Genomic DNA, 25,003 nt, shown 5'->3' with positions numbered 1-25,003 from the left:
TTAATGTCCCAGGTGCTAGGCAGAGGCAAACAAATTTTCTCTGAGAAAGGTATCTCCTAGGATCCAAATTATTTCTACATTTTTTCAAGTACAATGAGTTCCACACAATAAAAAAATAATCAGACAAGCAAGGAGAAAAGGCAACATGCACACACAAGAACTGATATAAATAGAAAAAATAGAAATATACTCATTATAAGCTGGGTGTGGTGGCACATGCCTGTAATACCAGTAGTCTGGGGGGGTGCAGCAAGAGGATTTCAAGTCTGAGCCCAGCTTGGGCAATTTAGCAACTTAATGAAACCTTGTCTCAAAATAAAAAATAAAATAAAATTTAAAAATCAAGCGTTAGGGATGTTGCTCAGTGTGAAGACCCTGGGTTCAAACCCTAGTACCACAAAAATAAATAAAAAGTTATTACAAAAATATGGAAGAGTTGTAACTCACCAGTATTTAATTAAACGTGTTTAATAGAAAAGAAAAAAGTTGAGAACTATGTTTAAGAGGGGGAAGAGAATAATTTTATTTTTAGACAGTGTCTTGTTTTGGGTTCAAGTGATTCTCTTGCCTCAAACTCCCAAGAAACTGAGAATACAAGTCTGTACCACCATGCCTAGCTCAAGAAAATAATTCTAGTTTATGAAAGAGAATTTGCATATTTTTAAGTAATTTAATGGATGTATGATATTTTTGTATCTTTTAATATTCTTTTCCTATGAGGCATTCTTTTCTGGAAGTATTTTAAAATATTAAGAGCTCATCATTGCAGGGTGATTTAAGATTTTGTGTGATGGAAATCAGGGAGCTAGGCCTAATAAATCTCTGGATGGCTTCTCCAGCAATAACTCCAGAGAAAAATTATACATAATAATGTAAATATTGCAAAGGATCTAGATCAGCAGGATGTACTACAGTGCTCTTTATTCTTTATGTGTCCTATTGCTGAATTGGCCTCACTAATAGCTCTGCAAATGGAAGTGATTAGTGAAGTGATTAGTGAAGTGTCAGTCAGTGTTGTGCCCCAGTTCTTGAGGGAAGAAGAGATTGCTCTTTTCAGTTGCACTTGATAAGAAAGCTATAAGACACAGTTAAGTTTGCAAAACAGGGTCTATTTTTATAGGACATAGAGACATTTTGTTTCCAACTTTCAACTAGTCTTCTAACCATTTTTTCTTTTTCCAGAATGAACACGTTAATTGGGTAGATGTTGGTGGAGCCTATGTGGGACCGACCCAGAACAGAATCTTGCGCTTGTCTAAGGAGCTGGGCCTAGAAACTTACAAAGTGAACGTCAATGAGCGTTTTGTTCATTATGTCAAGGTAAGCCTGACTTTTTACCCAGCTGACTAGTATGGAAGCATTTTATTTGAGAAAGCATTTGGTTTGTTTTTAGTTATTGTGTTTTTCTGAAAGTAATTACAAAAACATTTTCTTGGCTTTAAAGTAGTATTCCACCTCGTTTTCTTGATTAATAAAAAATTCTAAGGACTTCTTGAATCTCTGGAGGATCTTATCTGGGCTTGATCCTCCTGTCTTTTTTTTGCCCACTATTGTTCTCACCAATTGTACCCCCACTTCCCTTCTTAATGCATTTGCAGGGCATAGGGGCTAGAGGTTCCTGCTGTGCATACACACACACACACACACACACACACACACACAAACACACACATCCCTAGCCCCAGGCAACCTGAGTCACCTATGAGACAATGCTAAGCTTCCAAAGAACACAATTGTTTGACACCACTTCTCTAGCCTTTGAACTGGTTCTTCCTCTTCATTCTTACCAGCATTTCTTTGAACACTTTGATCATTTCCTCTGTACCTGGCTTTGATTGTTGAGAAGTTTAGTGCAGTTGTGTGGTTTTTCTACTGTTTAAACAAGAGATTGTTTAAACTGGAGCTGCTCGTATCCATCTAAGAAACAGCAACTGTTACCACTGTTATTCTTTCTCGTGGAACCCAAACATGAAGTGGCTAGAGTCTGGAAACCTGCCTTAAGAAATCAAGTTTCCTATCTGTCATTGCAGTCCATTTCCTGGAATGAGTGTCACTAAGGCAGAGGCCATTTAGTCACTCTAATGGTAGGATTCTCATGCCACTAACCATAACACTTTTCAACAAAAACATCTCCCACTGATTCTACTGAAGGCAGCCACTGTAAGTCTGGAGGCTACAGGGCTTTTTGGAATATCCTAGGAGTTAAGGATACTTGTGATGCATGCATACTGATGTGATCAAGAAATCAGGAATCTTGGCAAACTCTGATAGCCATGTCATTCTCTATGCTTGGAAAGTGGCGGCTTGACACATATAAAAGCAAATCTGTAGCCTTTAGAAATACTATGGGCAGAGGTTAAAGGAGAAATGAAGAAAGTATAAAAATTAACTGGCCATAGTGTTGCATGTCTGTAATCCCAGTACTCTAGGAGGATGAGACACAGAGAATCACAAGTTTGAGCCTGGCTTTGGGCAGTTTAGCAATTTAGCTGAGACCTTGTCCCAGGATGGGGTAGAGTAAGGTAGAACAGGGTAAAGTAGGGTAGGATAGGAAAGATAGGATAGAATAGCACAGGATAGCATAGCATAGGATACCATAGGATAGGATAGCATAGCATGAGATAGGGTAGCATAGCATAGCATAGGATAGCATGTTATAGGATAGGGTAACATAGCATAGGACAGGATAGGATAGCATAGCATAGCTTAGCATAGATGGGCCCGGGATATAGCTCAGTGGGAAGACTCTGAGTTCAGTCCCCAGTACCTCAGGAAAAAAAGTGGCAACTTGGGGTATTTCTCAGTGGTACAACACTTGCTTAGTATACATGAGGCTCTGAGTTTGATCCCCAGCACTGCAAAAAATATATATACAAAGTGTTTAGGAATGTTGGCTTTCTTGTGCCATGATGAAAAAGGAAAAAACACTTTGCTTTCTCATTTTCTCTTTCTGCACAGCATAGTTTTTCTTTAGGCTAGTAAGGAATAACAGCAGTAAGAATAATAGCAGCTAACATTTAAATCATTTAATATTTTCATATTTAATTTGAAGAGGAAGACAAAATTCTTTGCAGTCAACTTCTAATTAAATGGTCATAGAAATTCACTCTCCACTCCTACTGAGAAGCAAAATGAGTATGATGATTATCCTGGAATCTGAGCAGACCCATGCTTACAATCAATTCATCCCCTAAAAGTCAGGCTTTATTTTACCTGAAAGCTAACAATAAACAACAGCTGAACACTATCATGCATGAATTCATTAAATTCTTACTTCTACCCCACTAGGCTGGCGGGATTATTCCTATGTATAGATGAAAAAACTGAGGTTCAAAGAGGTAAAGTGACATGGCAAGCCTATAAAACTAGTAGCAGTCTACTAACTCCTGAATGTGTATTCTTTATGATCCCAGTACATTGTCTATGAAATGAAATTGTAGGTCCTAAACAGAGGCATACTGGATCTCCAGTGTTTGACCAGACACATATCTATTTTAAGGTATCCCATTATTAATTTCACTGAAGCCCAGCTCATACAACGACCTTCTTACTCTTCTTCAAACTCTGTTTTTTATGCATATTTTGAAAACTGTGGAAAAATTGGAAATGTGTAGTATGACCTGCTAGTGTCCCAGCTATGCTCATTCAAAACATGATGCTAAGGTGAAAGGGGCACATATAGGCAGCTTTGGTGAGTAATTCAACTCCTTGTTCTCAGTAGAGGCAAGGTGGGATTAAAATGAATAAGTGCTATTTGAGAATGTTTACTTTGCCTGAAATTTATCAAAAGATCATGGCATCTTGTCCAACTTCCCTGACAGGATCTTAAGATCTTATCTTAATTTTCATTAGTTAAGTAGTGCGCTTTCTGATGTCTGTGGAATTTTCTGGGCTTCATGAAAAACCCTGCTTTCTACAAATTCAGGTGTGAACATTTTGTACTTTAAGAGGGGCTTGCTTCCAGCTTTTGTAGGGAGTGAACTGGCAGAAAGTCTTAAGAAAACATGATGTACTACATTAGGTGCCTAAGTTAAGGAAAGAGACATGTTAAGAGCATCATCTAGGATAACTTTCTTTGTTGCTGCTGCTGCTGTGTCTTTCTCTTAGTTAGGTCTGTACCATCCTTGATAGTCATATTTCTAAGAAAAAGCACAGTTTCACCTTTCTGGAGGTAGGAGCTACTCAACTCCTACCATACTTTTCTTTCATAAAAACACAAATGTGCATAAACTGTCACATATAACCTGCTGGGCAAAGGCATCTTGTAGTATTGGACTTGGTAGCCTGAGGCTGTTTTCAAGAATATAATGATTAAACCCCTGGCTCACTGCTATTGCATGGTCATGCACATCAACACAATAGTAATATTAGGTCATATTTATTTTGGGTTTTTTTTTTTAGATAGGGCCTTACTATGTAGCCCAGGCTGGCCTCAAACTTGCAGTGATCCTCTGCCTCAGCCTCCCAAGTGCTGGGATTACAGGCATGGGCTACCACATCTGGCAGGTCATAATTACTGAACATGTAGCATGTGAAAGGTTTGGTTCTAGGACTCATGCTTCACTTGTACTTGGAATAACAACTTTGAGGAGAAGGGTGTTGAGTCAGAGTCTCACTATATAATTCAAGCTAGCCTTGAACTCACTATGTAGCCCAGGTGGCCTCAAACTCATGGCAATGGTCCTGCCTCAGCCTCTCGAGTGCTGGGATTACAGACTTGTGGCACCACGCCCAGCTACAAATAATACTTTTAAACTTTTGCCACAGTTGATCCCTTGAAGTCAGTACCACTGTTGGAGTAATGATAAGGATAACTTTCCTTTACTGAGCTCCTAGTATGTTCCAGGACCTTTGCCAGGATCTTCACCTTCATTATCTTACTTAACTCTGTCAAGAACTCTAACGCAGGGTCCATGGCCCCATATCACAGAAAGGGTCTGAAGTTCAGAGGCTAAGTAACCTGCCAAACACATAAGTGCCACTGAACTAGAATTCAGATCAAGATCTTTCTGTTTTCCATGCTGACTCTTGCTGTTAGATTCCAGTGTCAGGGCCTATGGACTCCATGAAGGTTATAGTTTGTGCTTGTACTGGTCCTCTTTAGCAGTTCTCTTCTAAGTGTCATCCTGTGTCCTTCGTTGTGTCCTCATATGCAGTGTAGGTAATCGTCTTGCTTAGGCTTTTGGCTTGAAGCAATATTTCTGTTATAATACTTGGTGTAGTAGGTGTTTTTAGGGTGACCAGAAAACTATAAATAGAGGAGATGATATTAAGGAAAGGAGGAAGGTATTTAGTTCAGTGTTCCAGATAAGATTGTTAACAAATAGCATAGTTAAAAATTCATTTATTTAAAAATATCTCAACTCTCACTATTCGCTCCACTTCTTGGAGGAAATAAAGGATTTCTACAAAATGCTAGTATATTGGGTTAATAATACAAATTGTCTTTGTGACACTGTGTTCTGCCTTGTGACAGTCCTAGTTTCCATAATTTAATACAGTCACTGAAATGACTACAGTGAAGATTTTATGAATATTGTGATTATATATTATCTTTGAAATTAGTATAAATTTATCACGTCTTTACCTAAGAGGTGGATTTAAAATGGCATCAACTGAATAGGTTTAAAGCATTTTCAGTTGATTATTTTCTTTTGAGTGGTAAGGGAAGCAGCTGAGCCTACTGGATTTATTACTTGCAATAGTAAATAAGATGCTTCATCATTAAGTTTGTTCTATACATGAATTTCATTGAGTTGTGGTGACCTTTCGTTAAATTTCGTTGTGCCAAGTCTTGGAGAGTACGGAGGAAATGCTCAATCCTCTCTTTGAGTTCCTCAGATCGTAATGCATTTTGGATGAAGAGTGTGAAGAGGGAGAACCCAGCCAGAGATAGAACAAGGCTTTTTACAGGAACTGCTTTGAATGGGAAATTAGCGTAATCATGTATTCTTGCTGTTTTGTTCTTTTCACATCCTCTCTGACTAAAACTAGAGACTATAAATATGGATCACACATTTGTTTTTGGAGAGTTGTGATAAAGATTTATTTAAAACAACAGAGCTTTTCCTGATATGTAGTAACAGCTCAGCAACCATTTTTTCCTTAGTATTGGTTCTTTTCTGCCCACAGCCATTTAATCCAGGTTTCTATCCCATCGCCTGAAATAAAAGCTTTTCAGAATATGCGTGTTCTGGAATACTAAGTAAATTTTGTTGTTGCTATGAGATTGGTTTTAGCCAGTAGGTCAACCTTGAAGGTAGAGTATGTGTTTTTTGTTAGTTTGTTCCAATGCTCACCAGATATAACTGTGTGTTTGGCCCCTTTCTTAGAAATGTTTCTTTTGAATAAGTGACATTTAATTTTGAGCTTCTTTCAGCACCTTTTCTATATTAACACATGGATGGCATTTCTTTTGTCTCCAAAGAAAGTTATATTTTCACTTTCAGCCCCTTTCAGAAGGAAACCCAAGAAGCCAAAGGTGTTAAGCCTTTGCAGGGATGTTGTTTATCCTATCTTTGTCTCCTTTTAGTTCACCCTTCCTGATTTCATGCTACTATTCTTGTCTTCCATCTGCAATGTGCTTTTAAAATATTTTACTTCATTTGAATTCCCCAATAAGTAGGCAATAAGTAAGTTATTAAAAACAGAGAGGGTGAAAACATTTACATATTTTCTTTTCTTTGGGGGGGGGTACTGGGGATCGAACTTGGTTCCTTGCGCTTACGCAGCAGGCGGCAAAACCACTGAGCTAAATCCCCGGCCCCACATTTACATATTTTCAATTCAGTCTATCAAATATCCAATGTAAAGATGTATATGTATAGCTTATAAAAGTAATTTTAATAACCTCAATTATTTTTCCCCTCCATTTTGAAAAGACTTCATTTGCTACTTGTAGATTACCAATGACAGAATTACTCTTAAAGCCTACCTAGCATGCACAACCCCTGGCTTCTATCCCTAGCACTGAGAAGGAAAAACCCTGCTCTGCTTAAAGAACTAGTAAACAGTAGCCGTTTCTTCTAAGGGGCTCTTTTCCTTTTCCTGTTCTTTCAGGAATAAATCTCTGATTTCTTACTCACTGAAAGCAGCAGTTCAATATATAGCAAAATGAAGTTAGATATTAGATTTTTTTCTTTCATTTGTTACCTTTTTCAAAATATGTGGCAAATACAAATAGCAAAATTTACCAACTTCATTTTAGGTGGACAATTCAGTGACATTAAGTAAATTCACATGTTGTTCACCCATTACCACCATCCATCCACAGAATTCTTTTTTGCTTGCAGTGTATGGGGATCGAGCCCAATGCCTTAACCTACCACTGAGCAATACCAACAATTCCACAGAACCACAGAACCCTTTTAATCTTACTTCCATTCACTTTTAATAGGGGATAATTCACTACAGTAATTGTTTCTAATAGTCATTGAGAAGTAGTCCTAGAGTCACCCTCGTGCCTTGGACTAGCCTTCTCTGCAGCAGAGAAAGGAGGGGTGGGGGGATAGGTCTGGCACACAGAATTTCTCTCACACACAAGCTGTGGAACTTTGTGATCACCTCCTCGTGTGGGGCCTTAGCATTTAGGTTAATGGCCAAAAGAGCCTAGTAAATGGAATGAAACGTTGTACACCCAGATTCTCCAGGAAAAATCACTTTAGTCTGCAGGATAACCTAACTCCTGGATGTTCTGTTGTCATAGAATTTCATTTTATTCATTTATTTATTTGCTTTGTATTTGGTTTTCATGCAACTAGAAGAAAATTTTTATTGGAATCACAGAAAAGTTGAGTGTTAATTATCATTCAGTGTAATGAATGGTTTGATCCTGAAGATGGGAACTGAGTCTTCTTCATTTTGGAAGACTTTTCTCATGTCAAGTTTTTCAAACAAACACTTGGTGAACTCATCCATTTCCTTTCATTCTCATAGCTCTCTTGTAATTTGTCAGACTCAAATGACACACAGTGAACTGCAAGCTGAGATTTAATTTTGTGTGTTTGCCAAAGTACCCAGTGGCCTAGTTTCCACAGCCGTATCCCACAGATAAATGTCTCTGAAAAAAAATTATTAGGTTTCAGAGACAGTGGGAGGATATCACTCTGGTTCACACTTGCTGACCAGCATCAGGTGATAAAAATAAACCCCAAAGCACAGACCTGGGTACAGTTGCTAATACACATAATTATTTGGGCATCCACCAGCAGAATGGTACTGAATATCTGATTTTTCCCAATCAATAGATTTTTAAAAATACTTTTCTGATGTTCAGATGTGAGGAAGATTGTACTGAGAGTCAGATGGCTCCTGGCCCACTCTCCTTCCCACTTCATACCATCATCTTGTCTCTACCATCATGATCCTGGAGCCATGACTGAAGTGATTTCACTGAAGTGAGCCTGCAGAGGGCCAGGGCTACATCTGCCCCAGTCACTGGGATATATAATGTGGGTGAACTCAGTGAACAGCCTAGCTGGCATGCTCTGCTTTCCCCTTGGTTCTTTCTACCTTCTGTGACATACTTTTTCACTCCACTATCAAATGACAAAGGGGGAAGGGTCCAGGGCACAGGCTCAGCATGGAGACCATGAAGAACTTGCAGATCTAACTAGATGTGCAAGCAACATCATTTCATTTCTCCTGTTAAACTCAGTGTTATGGGATCATGTACCTTCTTGTCCAGAAGGGATACAGAGAAAAATGTTTTCCCATGGATAGCGTGTAGAAAATAAATATGTATTCTGGTTATACGACTCTTCTTTCATATCATGTTTTCCTGTATTATCTTGCACTTCTGCCTGTGCCAGCCAGAATGTGAAGAAAGAATACCTAGGGAAATACTTCCTGAGTGTTTTCTAAACAACATTAATTTCAAAAATGCTTTGCAAGAGAGAAGGTTTGGTGGTCAGATAAATTTTAGAAAGATACTATATTCTAACCCTGTCTTTGAGAGTCAAGTAACCCATTAGCAAATTAGGAGTCCTATGAAGCCTGGCAGTATAAAAGACTGTTTAATCATAAACCAAGAATTTTCAGATTTATGACTGTGCAATCCATTTTCATATACATCTGTAAAGATCAGAATAAGAAATGGTAATGTAGGAAATAATTTTAAAGATTTAGGTTCCCTAGGGAACTGAGTCGTTCATCTTTTTTTGTTCCCTTCAGTATCTTACACATAGTGAGTTCTAGTCAGATGGTAATACTGATTCTGGTCATTTTGGAAAAGTTTTGTGGAACTGATACTAAAAATCAGTGGTCAGGCCGGGGATTTAGCTCAGTGGTGCTGGTGCTGCCACCTGCCTCCCAAGCAGAAGGCCCTGAGTTCGATCCCCGGTACCAAAAAAAAAAAAAAAAAATCAGTGGTAAGTTGACATTCACCACAATATCTTATCTGAGGTAGAAAAGTGGGAGTGATTTCTGTAGAAAGTGATTGGACCCTTTTGGGGGCTTAGGGAAGCTAAATATGATACTACTTGGGCTATAAAAGGGAGAATTCCATTCCTCCCTTTATCCCTTTATTTTACAAACATTTTTTGGAAGCCTGCTATTCACAAGACAATATAGGAGATATAAACATATAGAAGATATAAGTGTCCATTTCCTCAGGTGCATTGGACTAATTAGAAAAGTTAGGCATGCACATAAATCAGTTTAATACAGTATCAAGACTAGTGAGGACCAGGGGCAATGAATAGGGTGCTCTTTTTCAGCAGAAGCAGAAGTGGTTTCTGATCTAGGAAGCCAGGTGGGGACCATGTCTATTTCAGGTCAGTATTCACTTATACCTACACCTTCCAGGCCTAGAAGCTCTTCAGCTCAGGGCCATGGCAGGTCTGATCTTCCTGATATGGAGACTGAAGCACAGATTGGGAACTTTGAGTATAAGAGAGTCTGAACCAAAAGCATGAAGACATGAACTCCATTCATGTTTCTGCCGGGAACCAACTGAGTTTAAACAAATTAACACATGCACACACGCATGTGTCCACCCCCAATCTGCACAAATATTAAACATGTAAATGCATATCTAAAGTAAACCTCTTATTATCTTCAAAGACATATAGTATTAAGCTTACTAAATTCATCCAAAGCTGCCCAAATTTATTACCTTATGCATGTCATGTATAATCATACAATGTTACATGGGAACAATGAAAAGCAAGAGAAATTGGACATGGAATTCCAAGCATAGTAAAATCAAGGATGTAAAGAAGAAGACTAATGTGACTGATTCTCTAAGCAAAAAAATGGGATAAAAAAAGAATTGAGGCATATTATGTACATGTATTAATTCCCCCGAGGAATGTAATAATTGTGTACTGCAACCATGTACCAGTAAAAATTTTAAAAGAAGAAAATATATATTAATGAAGGAAATGGATAACCATAACAAATAGAATCATTTCCTTTAGTACTTTTTGAAGTTTAATAACATAAAGATAAAAAAGAAATGGGTTCTAAGGTTAAGTATTTTTACCATTTTGACTTCATCATTCAAAGAATTTGACAATATGTTTAGCTGAATGAATGAGAGAAATTTTATACAAACACTATAATGTAGTAATTACCAAGCCTTAGTGAACATCAGAAAGACCTGGGATTGGTGAAAAAGTATATATTCCCTGACTCTGAACCACTGATTTAGTAGGTCTAATGACAGGGTCCCTATCCTCTCATTTAAACAAGCACTCAAAATAATTCTGACACAGGTTCTTCTCATACATACCTGCAATTCCAGCATCCTGTAAGAGTTACAAATATTTTTAATTGGTCCATACTTCATTAACCACTGTAATATGCCCTTATTCACAGAATTAGCTGGGTCAAACAGTGGACAGGGACACACAAGCTGTAAAAAGACTCATACCAGAGATAAGGTACTGGAGTAAGAGAAAATTGCTAAAAAAAGTTTTCCTGAATTATGGTCCTGAGAAGCCAAAAGGCCATAAATAACAGCAAAAAGAAATGTAGAGAAAAGAAGGGACAAAACAAGAAATGGGTGCAGTGGGAAGGGGGTAACAGGTGTAGGCTGAGATAGATTGCTCAGGATGGACTGTGAACCCTGGGTCCTAGGCCATGGGAGATGGGGGGAGGGATTCTTGTGAGTTAGTAATAAAAGCACATAGCTTCTCATCTCTGGTGTGCCTGTCTGTGTGTATGGGTACCAGTCTTGCAAGACTATAGATTGAAGCCTCACTTTTGCTGCCTCTGGAGTCCAACTTTTGGAGGTAAATTTACTTATTTACAAGTAAATTTATTTCTCACAATGCTGAGAGGCTGAGGCAGGATAATCACAAGCCCAGCCTGGACAACTCAGTTACTTAGCAAAACTCTGTCTCTGTCTCAAAATGAAAAACAAAAAGGGCTGGGATTTCAGCTTAGCTTGAAGACCTTGAGTTCAGTTCTCAGTACCACAAAAACAAAACAGCAATACTACAAATGGAAAAGGTTGGAGTCCAAAAGAGTTTATATATCTACTCACATTTGTACGTCACTCTAAAGCAGGATTTTTCATCGTTGGCATTGATATTTGGGACTGGATAATTCTTCATTGTAGGGGGCTTCCCTGTGCACTGTAGGATGTATAGCAACATTCCCTACCCAGATGTGACAACCAAAAATATTTGCAGACATTGGCAATTATACCATGGCAAGCAAAATCCTCCTTGATCGAAAACTACTACTCTGCAGGGATCAAAGCCCCCTTGGTCTCACTAGTTATAGTGATATTGATCTTTCTAGATCAAATCTGTTAATAGTGAAAACTACCTTTCCTAAAACTCTGGGTCCCCACAGAAAACTTTGAAATGGTTTGTCCATCTGTACTCTAATGTCTCAGCTGTTCCACTCAAGTACTGAACACCTGAGATTGCAATACCAACTTGTGTGTACCTTGGTATAAAAGAGATTCTCCCTCAAACCTTCTCTGTAAGATTATTTATCACTTAAAATGCCCAAAGGATCACAATATATTACAGTACTTTACCAGCCCCCAGATTTAGAACCTGAGGACAGTGTTATCAAAAGCCCCTGGTGCATCTTGAGTCTCTAGAGTATGGTAAAAGCATGCTGATTTGGGGGACAAGTCTTTCTAAAGTTAAGATAAGTCCTGAAAAATAATAATCCCATAAAGTAAAGTAGAATTTAGGCTGCCAATATGATGAATTCAGAGCAAAATGAAGTGAATTTTTAGTTTTCATCCTCATGTCATTTAAGACAACAGGGGTCTTGTTCATCTTTTAACCTGCTCCCTTGTATCCATTCTCCACCCTACTTCATGTCACTCATTTCTCAGGGGAAAAGAACCCTCTTTGGATGTTAGAAGCAACACAATCACACTTGGACATGCTGTTCCAGTGCATTTGCCCGTTAACTCATAAAGCTGCCATTTTTTGTTTGTTTGTTTGAGACAGGGTCTCGCTGTGTAGTTCAGGCTGCCCTCGAACTCATGACCAGTCTCCTGAGTTCTGGGATTGTAGGCATGTGCCTCCGTGTCTGGCACAAAGCTGCCATTTTAATGAGATTTAAAATAAGAAAGGGCTCTATAGCAGGTCCACGCTTTAGTGTGAGATCTTTTGCTATTTGGGATATTGACCCAGCAGAGCCAGTGAAATTGGAAGTGATATGGCAGACAGACCTCTAGTAGAAGAATTTGTGTAAGGGCCTCTTAGAATTTTAGAGTGAAACCATATATGTTCTTTTCTGTTAACAGCTACTCTTCATTTGGAAAGTTCCTTGCTTGTAGCTAGGTCCTGGTAAAGACTGAATAACTGACCATAGAAAACCAAGTGATCATAGATCCAAACTGTGAATTTGATTGAATCATAGATTTAAATTGTGCATATTTATGCTTAACTAAATTATGAAATTAGACATACACAGCATTCCATTATAACTTGGAAGTAATATCCATGAGCCCAATCCTGAGCAGGTCTAGGAAACACAACCAAACTATGTGAGCAGGAGGTAGTTCAAGCTCCAAAGATACCTACTTCTGCTTTGGTTCCGCTCCCTCAGTCTATATGTATAACCCTATGAGTAGTTGATGGAAGAGGATAAAAACATATGCCTAATTTTCAGAAGGATCTGTACCTTCCGTAGCTCCCAATGTAAGTGGATGACCACTGCATTTCAGCACTGTTCAGAGCTGGCCCCTAGTCAACACTGAACAGATACCCTCCCAAAGGCAGAAGAACTTCAGACAGTACATCTGCTGTCCAGCTAGTGCAGCTGGAGAGATAATTTGGTGCCTTAATTTGTTTTACCCACAAAACAAACCTGAGAGCATTGGTTGTGCCCCTAAAGCAGACCTAGAATCAGTTCCCAAGTAAACTAACTCCAGGGAAGGGAATATTACATTAATGAGTTTTTATATCTCTGGGCAACTGAAGTTCAATCCCCTTAGAGACTCCCTTAGGAACTATGTAGAATGTACCACAGAATTGCCCCACTAGGCAATACCCACTAGGTATTTTACCCATGTCCCCCATTGGCTGATGTTCCCCTGGTAAATGTCAGATTCCTACGATTTCCATACTGTCCTGCCCTTAGGCAGAAGAAAGCCCTCAGACAGATAAGTAGAAATACTAAGTTTCAGTTGCTTGAAGTGGGCAACTAACAGAGGCCTAGGAATACAGTATTGTACCATAGCTCAAGGTGAACTCAGAAGTAGAATGTTGGGCAGGCCATCAGCAGCATCTACTACAGTCTAAAGTATAGGTCCAAGTTAGTTATGAACAAATTTGAAGGACTCACACTTCTTTATGTCAAAATTTATTGTGCAGCTACCAAAACAATGTGGTATTGGCATAAAGAAATAAATATAGAACAGAATAGAGAATCCAGAAATAAACCCTTACTTTCAGGGTCAATTGATTTTTGACAAGGTGAGCAAGACAATTTTGTGAGGAAAAATTATCTTTTCAACAAGTGGTCCTGGGATGTAGCTCAGAAGAAGAGCACTTGCCTAGCATTCATGAGCCCCTAGGGCCCTAGGTTTGATCCTAGCACTACAAACAAACAAACAAATAAATAAACAAACAAACAAAAACAAAACCCTCAATAAATGCTGTTGGACTACTGCATGTCTATATACAAAAGCATGAAGTTGGACTAGTCCTTACACTACACACAAAAATTAAAATAGATTTTAGACAAATATGAGCGTTAACACTAAAAAGCTCTTAGAAGAAAAATAGGACTAAATCTTTTTGATCCGAGTTAGACAGTGATTTATTTGATGACACCAAAAGCCTGGGAAACAAAAGAAAAAGTGAATCTTGGACTTCATCAGAACATTTAAAAAATATTTTGTGATGTAGATCCCCCAAGAAACTGTAAAGGCAATTCACAGAAAGGAAGAAAATATTTGTAAATCATTTTGTATCCAAATATATAAAAAAATTCTTACAACTCAATAGTAAAATGCTAAACAACTCAATTGAAAAATAAGTAAAGGACTTGAATAGATACTTCCAAAGAAGATATGCAGATAACCAATAAGCACATGCAAAGATGATCAACATCATCAGTCAATATGGGAATCCAAGTCCAAACCACAATTAGGATTTGGGTAGTGGCACATGCCTACAGTCCCAGCTACTCAGGACGATTGCTTGAACCCAGGAATTTGAAGCTAGCCTGGCCAACACAGTGAAATCCTCTCTTAAAATTTTTTTTAAATTGAAGACCACAATGAGATGCCATTTCACACCCTCTGAAATAGCTATAGTCAGAAAGACAGAAATAACAAGTACTGTATTACAGAGGATAGGGGTGCACTGCAGCCTTCATACACTGCTAGTGGAAGTGTAAAATAGTACAGCCACTTTGGAAAATAGTTTAGAAATTCTTTAACATGGTGTGTAGAAAAATGACTAATGAGGAAAGATTTCTTCTTGGGGTGATGGTTGCACATTCTGTGAATACACTAAAACCATTCCATCATAACTTTAACTGGATAAATTATAGAATATATAAATGATATGTTAATAAAGCTGTTAAACAGACATTTATCCTTACAGTGTAACACTTTCATCTTTTTTTTCTAACTCTGTATTTCTTCTGAGTTAATGGCATTTGTGAAAAAGAAAAAATATTTTTAAACTCCTCTGCCAATGATGTTTAATTACCCAAGAGCCTCCAGAAGAATGTGTTTCTGTTTTAATTGCTTTGTTTTAAATTTGTCAATATAACTAAATCCCTTGAGAAAGATGCCATAATTATTCATTTAAAGACCTTCATTCTTGATGCTAGAACATCATTTATAACTGAATGTAATTTTTTTCCAGAACTGGGGCTGCACAACTTAGGTGCCCACTGTGTTAGCTGGTCACTGTGCAAGCCTTAAGACAGGCTGAGAATGTAATGCATTGTCCAGTCATGAACAAACATGCAAGAATGTGCTCACAGCCCTTGAAGTTATGTGAGAGATTATAGATAACAATTTGGTATTCATAAACATAGGGAGCAGAGATGTTAAAATACAAACCATAACACTGTGAAAATATAATAATAACAAAACCAGATTCTGGATAAGTTCTCCAGGGAAATGAGTGGGCAAAGGAAAAGGAAAAGTCTGAGGTTGAGACCCTGGAGGATTCAGTGGACCAGAGAAGGGAGGGTCTTGGGAACTAGCTGGAGACTTGGGAAAACCAGGACAATAAGATGAGGTACTATCAGATGCAGCCAAGAACTAAGGAGATGAATTAGATCTTTTCAGATCTGGCTATAAGGAGCTCATTGGTGACCTTAGAGAAAAGGAACCCACTGGATTTTTGAGAATACAGGTCAGGTTTTAGGAAATAAAAGAATATGAAGGAAATAGCGATATCATTTGAGTGTGACTGTTAAATGCAGGACTGGAGGTATGTAGTTTAGTGGCACAGCATATGCTTAGCACACATAAGGCCCTGGGTTCAATACTTATCATATAAAAAAGAAGAAAGAGAAGAAGATAGATAACAAAGAATGCAAAGAGCATGATAAATAAAAATCATAAATATTTTCAATGTTTCCATGGAGAGTATGAAGGCTTTTTCTAGGTAGAATGGAAGCTATGTTTGAAGAGAGCTTGGCTACCTGCATTTGGAAAGGGGAAGAAATTATTTTATTTTTTAATACAGCATAAAACTGCCACATTATTTAATGTGTCTCTTCTTAAAGGATTACTTTATTTAAAGAATTATAAATATAGAAACCATCAGAATATTTCTCTTACAGAATTTGCAACAAAACAATAGGACTAAACAAGTCTGAAGGAATTTATATGGATTGGGAAGGTATATTCCTAAAGCAATCCAGAATCTGTTTATTGCCATGATGATTAAACAAAGATAGTTGGCAGCTTTCCCAGTGACCTATGATACTATAACAGCACTCACTTTCTTTTGCTTGACTAAAATATAAAAGGACAGGGAGATAACTCTTCAATGTGCCAATCAGTAAATTTACTTGCATACTATAAAGTCTGCTTATCTTATAGGACCAACAATAAAGGGTGGTGTAGGTGCTCTAAACTGTGATCTCTTGTTAATAACCTCCTGTTATATGAACATTGGTAGATTAAAGACATAGTTTCTCAAAGAAACTTAAGTTTTTGAGGCACAATTTAGGGGAGATTGTGTTCTACTCAGCATCAACAGTTTCTTCTGTGTCAGTCAGTTAGAGATTAAAGGCCATTTTGGAAAGCAAATGGTTTCAGAGCACAAAATGAACTTCACTGTTATTCTAGTTTTTTTATTTCCTTTTATTTTTAAAGAGAAGTACTCATTTTGAAGTACCATTCCCAGAGCTCCTGCCTTGCATACTTAGGTAAGGAAGGAATTGCTTGCTGAAAAGTGCTTTAGGATTAGAAACTGCTGATGCCATGGTGATAAACTATAGAATCATGTTTAGAAGACCAAGAGGGTCCCTGCTCTCAGATAGTTCTTACTCAGCCAAAAGACATCCCCAGGCCCTCCTACTGCATTACTTTCGGGAGTTACACGTGAAAAAGTAGTCTCAAGTTGTCCAGCCTAGAAGTAGGCCATTGAGGAAGTAAGCCCTTCCAGTCACTTGTGAGAAAGGAGAAGCATCCTGTAGTTGCCAGTTCCCCACATACATGCATTTCTTTACTAGGTTTAGGTTTTCTGTGCAATGAGAACAGAGAAGCCAGAACTGATGAGGGTGAAACTAATGAAATCTTTATCAACAGGATAATCCTTTGTCAACAGGATAAAGGCTTAGGTTATAAAGGGCCTTTTAGAATATTCCATGGCTCCCATTTCTTAGGAAATTGCCAGGCCAGATTCTTCAATCTCCCAGAACCCTTCACTTCCAGCAACTTTGTGTATTTATTTAGGCTCAGATCACAGAGTCCTTAAGACCTTGTGTAAATACTTAACTTGGCATCATTCTGTGAAGAACTTCATTAGGACTATAGAACACATTTTGTTGAATTGTATTTATAACACCTAATGTCCCCAGATGGAGAATATTTAAGTTGAGACTGTTTCTTGAGAATAAATGCATTTTACAGAAGAAAATTTAGGCTGTTTTAGATTTCAATTTAGAAAAGAATTATAACAAGAATCAGCTGTTCTGAAGGCTGCCCAAACTATTACTTTACCCCAGCCTCTCTCTTCTTCGTAACTATTTTTTTCCCATTAAGTTTATTGGTACATTTTAGGTATAAAATACAGTTACATACATCATTGGGATCTTGTACCATTACATGAGTATCTTGGTTCTTTTTTTTCCCCTTCCCCTGCCCTCCCTTCACCCCCTCCACCCTTCCCTATTTGCAAAGATTTTGTTTCCCTTTTTTTCCTTTTCTCATATTTTTTCTTTTCCCTTTTTTCCTTTCCCCTACCCCTCCCACTTCCCCTGTTCCTTTAGACCTTTTCTCTCTGTTACACAATATCAATTATACATTTTAAAAATTACAATATCAAGATCTAGGAGACATTACCACAGATTTTACAGAATTTAAAAGGATATAAAAAGCATATTTCAGAAATCTGTTTTGAAATAAATTTGACAGTTTCTAAGAAGTACTTTGGAAGACAAATTAATGAAACTAACTCTGGAGGAAATATAAAATTTGAATAGCACCTATTAAAGAAAGTATATTCCTAGCTTGAAAGCCTACCTATATGACAACAGCAGGCTCATATACATTTTAACTAATAAATTATATCAAAAAATTTTGTGTTCTGTATAAAAGCATTTTCCAAAGTTGGCCATGTTTTCTCAGCAGTCATTTTTATACCCCTGGGACTTCTTCATCTCTATTTTTACTCCATACAAACAGAAAAGATTCATGTGGAAGATTTATAAGTTTTACATTTTAGTGTTCTCTTTCTTTTAGTGGGAAAGTTTCAAATGTCTTTAGAACAAACTTATCTCTATAGTTCATCAACCATATAGAAGAAAAGTGTGTTTTATTAACAAAGGCTTTGTGAGCAGGAAATTTCCCTTCAACTGTTTACTAGCTGCTGTCACTGGACCTTTTAGCTTCCTCATTTATAAAGTGGAACTATTAATAGTGCTTGCCTTCACAGGTTGGAGGGAGCACTACATGAGAGAGCGCATATGAAGAGCTTCAGCCAATGCTAGGCATGGAGAAAGATCACAATTAAGTGTTAGTGATGATGGTGGCAGTGATGATAAAGGATTTGGAGTGAAAAAGTTATATTGCAGCATTTCAACATAGCATTTTCAGATAAGAAATAAGATTACATAATCTACCAAGTTTATTTGAATTTTCTGCGTGGAAAGGAAATTCACTTCCTTGTCACTTAAGAAATGTGATATAGTCTTATTCTGTTGTGAGGTGGGTAGTCCCTCCACATTTTGTTTTGTCTTGTGTCCCTGCCTTGATGGTTAAGTTTTTCTTGATCCTTTTTGAATAATCTAACAACTTTTAATTTTGTGCATTGCATGCAATTAGACTTCATACAAATATTTATTCAATGAAAAAATCAAATTCTTACACAAAATTGTACTATTAGAAAATATTTTGACTTTATAAATATTGAGAAGAAATTTATTTTTAAAGTATAATTGTCTTTCAGTATCTGCAGGACCCCTTAGCTAGGAACCCCTGTAGAAACCAAGATCCAGGGTGCATAAAGTTAAAAAAGAAAACCATAGTATTTGCATATAACCTATGCACATCCTCCCACATACTTTAATCTCTAGATTGCTTATAATACCTAGGACTATATAAATGCTACATAAGTAGTGTTTGGACCATATTGTTTAGGGAATAGTAACAGCAAAGAAAGAACAGTCTGTACATGTTCAGTACAGATGCTACTTTTTAAAAAAATATTTTTGGTCGGCAGTTGAGTTGATCTATAGATGCAGAACATGCGGATACAGAGGGCTGACTATAAAAGGAATTAAATTTTCAAATAAGACCTTAGAAACTACTTAGTCCTTGTCTCTTTTCCTAAGGGTTCACCCTCCACTCACCCTTGCTTTTGCTTACCACAATATGTGACACATTATGAAATGAAGTAAATGGTTACTAATAATGAGTTATCTTCATGTTAGAGATATTGGTACCAAGCCATAGAAACAAACTTGGGTTAACAGAGAGAATTTACTAAAAGGAAATGAGAGAGCTCACAGAATCAATATGAGGCTGAAGAACAGTGCTTCATAATGAATAGAGAGCAGGAAAGCTCTGATAAGTTAGGAGTAGGAACAATAGCCATGGTCTTTGGAGCAGGAAGCATCTCCTCAGCATGATGTTCTGAGGAAAGAAAGGACACATTCCACTTTATTCTATACTTGGGTGATAGTCTCCAGAGGCAGAATGTGTGATTGACCAAGGTCAATTACTGGCTCACAGCTGGGCTCTATCAGGAAGTAGGAGTAAGGGGAGAGGAATCTAATCCATCACTTGTAATGGCAGCTTGTACACAAGACCATCCTCCCTACATAGTTGCACATACAGGAGTAGAGGCAATTTCCTGAAAAGAAGCTAGGGTATTACTTGGAAAGAATGAATACCAGACAGCCAAAAATGGCTAATGTGTATTATTCCACATTGCTAATATTCTTGATATCAGCTGTAGTCTGTGGTCTAGCCAGTTTTTATTTAGCCTGTATAGACTTTAAAATAATGATCTGAGTTCTTCCACTTTGCTGTATGGGGTTTGAAAACAGTCTTCCATGTCTTTATCCTGCACTTATGAGGAGCTAGGAATATTGTACCCCCAGCATCAGATACTAGGATGAGTTACCTTTACTTATCTTTATGTTTTTATTGTACATACTTGTACATAATAATTACATTCATTGCAGGGAGTTGGTACATGTATATAACATTTCTTAATTCTCTTTTTTAGCCCCCTTCCCTCCTCCTCCCTATATCTCTTGGACTCTTGGACCCCCTTCATTCATATATATATATATATATATATATATATATATATATTTGTAGTACATAATGATCACATTCCTCATAGGGACTTGGTGCATGTACACAGCACTTCAAGATCCCTCCTTTTTAAAATTTCATTTCCCTCTCATCCCTCCATCTCTTAATTCCCTTCCCTTATGCCAAAGATCCATCTTGCTATTTCCTGTTCTCTTTTATTTTGCACTTTATTTGTATATTGGGGTGCTAATATAAGAGAAACCATGCAATATTTAAGTTTCTGTGTCTGATTTGCTTCACTTAACATTATGGTCTCAAGGTACATCCACTTCCCTATGAATTACTCAAATTTATCCTTTATGACAAAGCAGCACTCCATTGTGTACAAATGCCACATTTTCTTTGTCTATTCATGTGTTGATGGAAATTTAGGCTACTTCCAAGATTTAGTTATTAATGAATTGTGCCACTATAAACATGGGTATGCCTGTGTCACTATTGTGTGATGCCTTTAAATCTTTCAGAAAGATACCTAAAAGGGGAATAGCTGGGTCAAATGGAATTTCTATTTTTAGTTTTTTTAGGAATATCCATACTTATTTCCATTGTGGTTGTACCAGTTTGCACTCCCATCAACAATAAAGAATGGTTCTTTTTTCCCCTCAGCCTCTCCAGCATTGGTTATTGTTTGATTTCATGAAAATAGCCATTTTGTCTGGACTGAGATAGAATCTTAGTGTTCTTTTAATTTGCATTTCTAAAATGGCCAGCGATGTTGGATATTTCTTCATGTATTTATGGCCATTTGTACTTCCTCACCTAAGACATGTCTATCACTTCAGATGGCCATTTTTTATTTGGTTTTTAAATTTGAGGGGTCTAATTTTTTTAGTTCTTTATGTATTCTAGATATTAGTCCTCTGATCAGTAGCCAGCAAAAAAATTTTTCTCCTTTTCTAGGTTGTCTCTTCACTCTGTTGGTGGTTTGCTCTGCTATCTAGAAACTTTTTAATTTGATATGATCCCATCTGATGATTCTTGTTATTATTTCTTGTACAACCAAGGTTCTGTTCAGAAAATCTTTCCCTATATCTATGTCTTCAAGAGTTTCACCTATTTTGTTTTCCAGCAGATTACATGTTTCTGTTTTAATATTTAGATTTTTGATCCATTTATATTGATTTTAGTTTAGTGGATGGTGAGAGATACAGGTCTAAGTTCAATCTTTGGCATGTGGATAGCCAGTTTTCCCAGAACTAATTGTTAAAGAGGTTCCAGTGAAAATATTTGGCACCTTTGTTAGAGATAACATAGCTGAGTGTACCTAGTGTTGTTTTTGCATCCTCTGTTATGTTCCATTGATCCACAAGTATTTTTTGCCACTACAATGCTGTTTTTATCATCATAGCTTTGTAGTATAACTTGAAGTCTGGCATTGTGATGCCTCCTGCCTTGCCCTTGTTGCCCAGGATTGCTTTTGCTGTTCTAGGTCTCTTCTGGTTCCATATAAATTTTAGCATTGTTTTCTCCAGTTCTGACAGGAATACTATTGATATTTTGATTGGGATTGTGTTAAATCTGTATAATATTTTTGGAAGTATAACTATTTTGACTATATTAGTTCTGCCTATCAAGGAACAGGGGATATTATTTCATTTTCTAATGCCTTCTTCAATCCTTTTTGAGAGTACTGTAGATTTCGTTGTAGTGGTCTTTCACTTTCATGGTTATATTGATTCCAAAGTATTTCACTTAACTTGATGCTATTGTAACAGATATTGTTTCCCTAATTTCTCTCTCAGCAGGTTTATTATTGATGTACAAGATTGCTATTAATTTTTGAGTGTTGACTTTATCTCTTGCATTCTACTGAATTTGGCTATTAATTCTAGGAATCTTTTGTTGGAATTTGGGGGGTCTTCTATGTAGAGGATCATGTTATCTGCAAATAATGGTAGTTGACTTCTTCATTTCCTATTCATATTCCTTTTATTTCTTCCTCTTATCTGATTGCTCTGGCTAGTGTTTTAAGAATTATATTGAAAAAAAGAACTATATTAAACAGGAATGGTGATAGTGGACATCCTTGTCTTGTTCCTGCTTTTAAAGGAAAAGCTTTTAGCTTTTCTCGATTTAGTGTGATGTTGGGTGTTGGTTTTTCATAGATAGATTTTACCAGATTGAGATAAAGACCTTCTATACCTATTTTCTTCAGTATTTTTGTCATGAATGGATGTTGGATTTTGTCAAATGCTTTTTCTGCATCTATTGAGATGATCATATGATTTCTGTCCTTGTTTCTGTTTATGTTGCATGTATCTTCTTGGTTCAGCTTCCATAGTTCATATGTATCTAGGAATCTATTCATTTCTTCTGAATTTTTCTTTTTATTAGAATTCAGGTTCTCAAAGTGGTTACCAATGATTTTCTGGATTTCAGCAGGATCCATTGTAATTTCACCTTTTTCACTTTTAATTACATGGGCTTGGGCCTTTTCTTGCATTATTTTAGTAAGATTGACTAAGGGATTGTCTGTTGTGTTTATTCTTTCAAAGAAACAGCCATTCAATTCATTGATTCCTTGTTTTTGTTGTCTAAATTTCATTAATTCCTGCTCTTATCTTTATAATTTCCTTCCTCATGCTAACTTTGGATTTAAATTATTCTTGTTTTTCTGTGACCTTGAAATACATCATTGTATTATTTATTTGAGTTTCCTCTATTTTTCCTGATGTGGGCATTCACTGCTATAAACTTCCCTCTTAGGACTACTTTCATGGTGTGCCATCAGTTCCAGTATGTTTTACAGGCATTACTAGTTGATTCTAGGAAGTAATTTTTTCTGAGACCCATCGATTATTCAAGAGGCTTGAATTTAGTTTCCATATGATTGCATAGTTTCTAGGGCGTTTTTTTCCCTTGATTCTAGTTTCATTGCACTATGATCTGATAATATGTATGGGATAATTTCAATTCTTTTATATTTACTTAAGCATGCTTTATAGGCTAGTAAGTGGTCTATTTTGGAGAAAGTCCCATGTGCTGCTGAGAAGGATATGTGCTCTGTTGTTGGATGGAATACTTTGTAGATATCTATTAAGTCCATTTTTTCCAAGGTTTGCTTCAACTCTGATATTTCTGTGTTGATTCTTTATCTATTTGATACGTCTATTTGTGACAGTGGGGTATTGAGGACCCCATTACAATTGTATTGCTGTTTGTCTGATTTTACATGTCCACTAGTGTTTGTTTTATGAAGTTGAACATGCCAGTGTTTAGTACATAAATGTATATAATCCTGTTTTGGGGGGGTTTTGGGGGGGTTTGGGGGGGGTGGTACTGGAGATTGAACTCAGGTCCTTGCGCTTGCGCAGCAGGCGACAAAACCACTGAGCTAAATCCCCAGCCATAAATGTATATAATTGTTATCTCTTCCTGTTCAATTTTTCCTTTAATGTTTAGTGAACTTCTTCGTTTCTCCTGATCAGTTTTGGCTTGAAGCCCACTTCTTCTGAACTTAGAATAGCTACTACAGATTTTTTCTGGCTTCTCATTGCATGGAATATTATTTTCCATCCTTTGATTTTTAACCTGTGAGTTTCTTTTTGAATTAAATGTGTTTCTTTATATATTGCATATCATTGAGTTTTGTTTTTTTATCCATTCTGTCGATTTGTATCTTTTGATTAGGGAATTGAGTCCATTCATATTGAGCTTTATTACTGAGAGATATTTACTTATTACTGTCATTGCATTGTTTTCTGTTGCTGATTTTTAAATTTTTTTCCTTTTGTTTAGCTGCTTATCCTGCCAAGTGTATTTATTCTTTTTGGTTAATTGGCCTTGTTGGCTGCATTGTCTCTTTCTTTGTTTTTTTGTTTTTTGTTTTTTGTTTTGGTACCAGGGATCGAACTCGGGTCCTTGCAGTTGCGAGGCAGGCCGTAGAACCACTGCATTGTCTCTTTCTAGGATATCCTTGAGAATTTTTTGTAATGCTGGTTTGGTGGTCATGAAATTATTAAGGTGCTCTATGTCATGGAAATACCTTATTTCTCCATCAATTTGAAAGGAGCATTTGCAGGATACATACGTTAGGATTAGAAATTGTTGCCTTTTCAGGCTTGAAAAACTTCACCCCAAACCCTCCTGGCTTTTAAGTTTTGTGTTGAGAAGTCTACTGTAATTCTAATAATTTACCTTTGTATGTGATTTATTGCTTTTCTCTAACAGCTTTTGAGATTCTGTCCCTGTAATAGACTTCTGGTACTTTGAGAATTATGTGGCATGGAGAGGTTCTCTTTTGGTCATGGCTATATGGGGTTCTATATGCCTCACTTATCTGAACAGGGGAATGTTTCTTTCCCTATATTTGGGAAATTTTCTACTATTATTTCTGTGAAAAAGTTTTATTATATTTGTGCTTTCTGATTTTTCACTTTTTCCAGTTGCTCCTAGATTATTCTTCATTGCTTCATCTAGCAGCTGTTGGATCCATTTTTCATGTTCTCTTATTGCTTTTAAGGTGTTTTTTGAGTAGTTTGTCTTTGAAGACATTATTGTTCTTCTAGTTCTGAAATTCTGTTCTCACATTGGTCCCTTCTGCTGCCCATACTTTTCAATAAAATT

At 37.0% G+C, this 25,003-nt stretch overlaps 1 protein-coding gene across 1 annotated transcript in view; it reads left to right on the top strand.

The window, feature by feature from the left end:
* The window catches only part of Maoa (monoamine oxidase A), a 76,745-nt gene that overhangs the window by 25,995 nt on the left and 25,747 nt on the right, over positions 1 to 25,003 (top strand). Inside the window, exon 3 of the mRNA XM_021262560.2 lies at positions 1,183 to 1,320. Coding sequence (XP_021118219.1) covers positions 1,183 to 1,320 — 138 coding nt within the window. The remainder of the gene's footprint in view (positions 1 to 1,182; positions 1,321 to 25,003) is intronic.

The sequence above is a fragment of the Heterocephalus glaber genome, unplaced genomic scaffold (genome assembly GCF_053883595.1).
Source record: "Heterocephalus glaber isolate CG9 unplaced genomic scaffold, H.glaber_assembly_v1.0 deba00001547, whole genome shotgun sequence".
NCBI lineage: Eukaryota > Metazoa > Chordata > Mammalia > Rodentia > Bathyergidae > Heterocephalus > Heterocephalus glaber.
Note: the sequence above shows the minus strand (reverse complement) of the source record. Positions and strands in the feature narration are given on the sequence as shown.